The sequence below is a fragment of the Equus quagga genome, unplaced genomic scaffold (assembly GCF_021613505.1).
Source record: "Equus quagga isolate Etosha38 unplaced genomic scaffold, UCLA_HA_Equagga_1.0 66702_RagTag, whole genome shotgun sequence".
In the NCBI taxonomy this organism is placed as follows: domain Eukaryota; kingdom Metazoa; phylum Chordata; class Mammalia; order Perissodactyla; family Equidae; genus Equus; species Equus quagga.
The window spans coordinates 1-1,375 of record NW_025800874.1 but is presented as its reverse complement, the minus strand read 5'-3'; the positions used below and the strand labels follow the sequence as shown (position 1 = coordinate 1,375).

The following is a 1,375-nucleotide window of genomic DNA, read 5'->3' as shown; positions in this document are numbered from 1 at the left end:
GGGCATGTGTGGGCTGCCTTCTGGAGCTTGGAGGAAGTGAGACGGGGCTGGGAGCAAATGTCCCCTCCCTTCCCCTCCTTTCCTGAGTCCGGGGTCATCCTGGACTGTGTGCATTCAGTGGACACAGACAAAACCCAGGGACTCCCACAAGCCTCAGGCCACATGCTCTGCTTCCTGAGCTCCAGTTCTGATCTCACCCTGCTGGGCCTATGGGGGACTGTGGATGCTGAGCTGGGGTGCGGCAGGACCGGGTAACACTCCGAATCTTCTGCAGGAGCTGTTCAAGACGTTGGTGCCCACCCACTGCCTCGGCTCCATCTGGTCTGAGCGCGACAACAGGGAACGCGAGTCCCTGGCACCCACCGTCCGTGACACTGTGATGCACGACAACACCGTGGCCAATTGCATCCTCGTCACCTGCCTTGGGGACGCGAGCATGACAGCGCAGGACAGGGCCAGGGTGGTTGAGCTGTGGATCAGGGTGGCTGAGGTAAGCCTTGGCACGCCCTGTCTGGATGCGTGGGAATTGCCTCTTGTTTCTCAGCTCTCAGGATTGAAGTCTGGGGTCTTAGTCCCTGGACTGTTCCTTGACCCTCATGCCAGGGCCACGTTGACCTTGACTTGAGGTCCCAGTGGGGACAAGCTCAATTCCTTGTGAGCAGTGTTACTCATCGGGTGGCAGGTGTGCCCTCCCTGGCTTCCCTGGGCATCTGTCTCCTCCAGGACAGGAGAAGTCCGTGAAGTGACAGAAACCAGAGGCAGCAGAGCTTCAGCTCCCCCTCACGGCTCCATCTCTTCGCTTCCCCAGGAGTGCCGAGGCCTCGGGAACTTCTGTTCCCTCCACACAATCCTTTCTGCCCTGCAGAGCCCTGCCATTGCCCGTCTCCAAGACACCTGGGAACAAGTTTCCAGGTGGGTAGTGGGTGGTCTGCTCTCCAGCCAAGCACCATGAGGGTGAGGTGGCCCAGGCAGCCTGATTTGGGCTGGCATGTCCCCCAAAGTCAGCTGAGACCACCTGGGAGGCAGCGAACGCCGGGCACAGGGACTGACCTGGGTGCTGGGTTTCTGAGTCTCTCAGCGCCCTTAGGCCAGCAGTTCCATCCCAGGGATTCATTTCCTTCCAGACCAGATCCTGGCTTGAGCCCAGGTGGAGATTCTCAGGTGTTTCCTTTGCAGCAACAGAAGCCTCTATGCAGCTGAAACCAACACTGTTCCAAGGAGATCTGTTTGGGACATCTGGGAATGGAGGCCCCAAGGGACAAGAGGAGAGGTCCCTCTACAGTCCCATGGGGACCTCAGAGCTCAGAGCACCCCAGCAAAATCCCTCATCCAGGCCCCAGGCAGTTTGGATCTGCTGGGTTCTCAAACAAATGGG

At 59.1% G+C, this 1,375-nt stretch overlaps 1 protein-coding gene across 1 annotated transcript; it reads left to right on the top strand.

Annotated features, from left to right (window-relative positions):
• Positions 1–19: 19 nt before the first annotated feature.
• LOC124234037 (ral guanine nucleotide dissociation stimulator-like) lies at positions 20–1,343 on the top strand (the record flags this gene model as incomplete). The annotated part of the gene is made up of 3 exons (XM_046651295.1): positions 20–490; positions 809–912; positions 1,177–1,343. Coding segments are annotated over exons 1-3 (538 nt in total), but the record flags the coding sequence as incomplete, so codon positions are not given.
• Between the last annotated feature and the right edge of the window lie 32 nt (positions 1,344–1,375).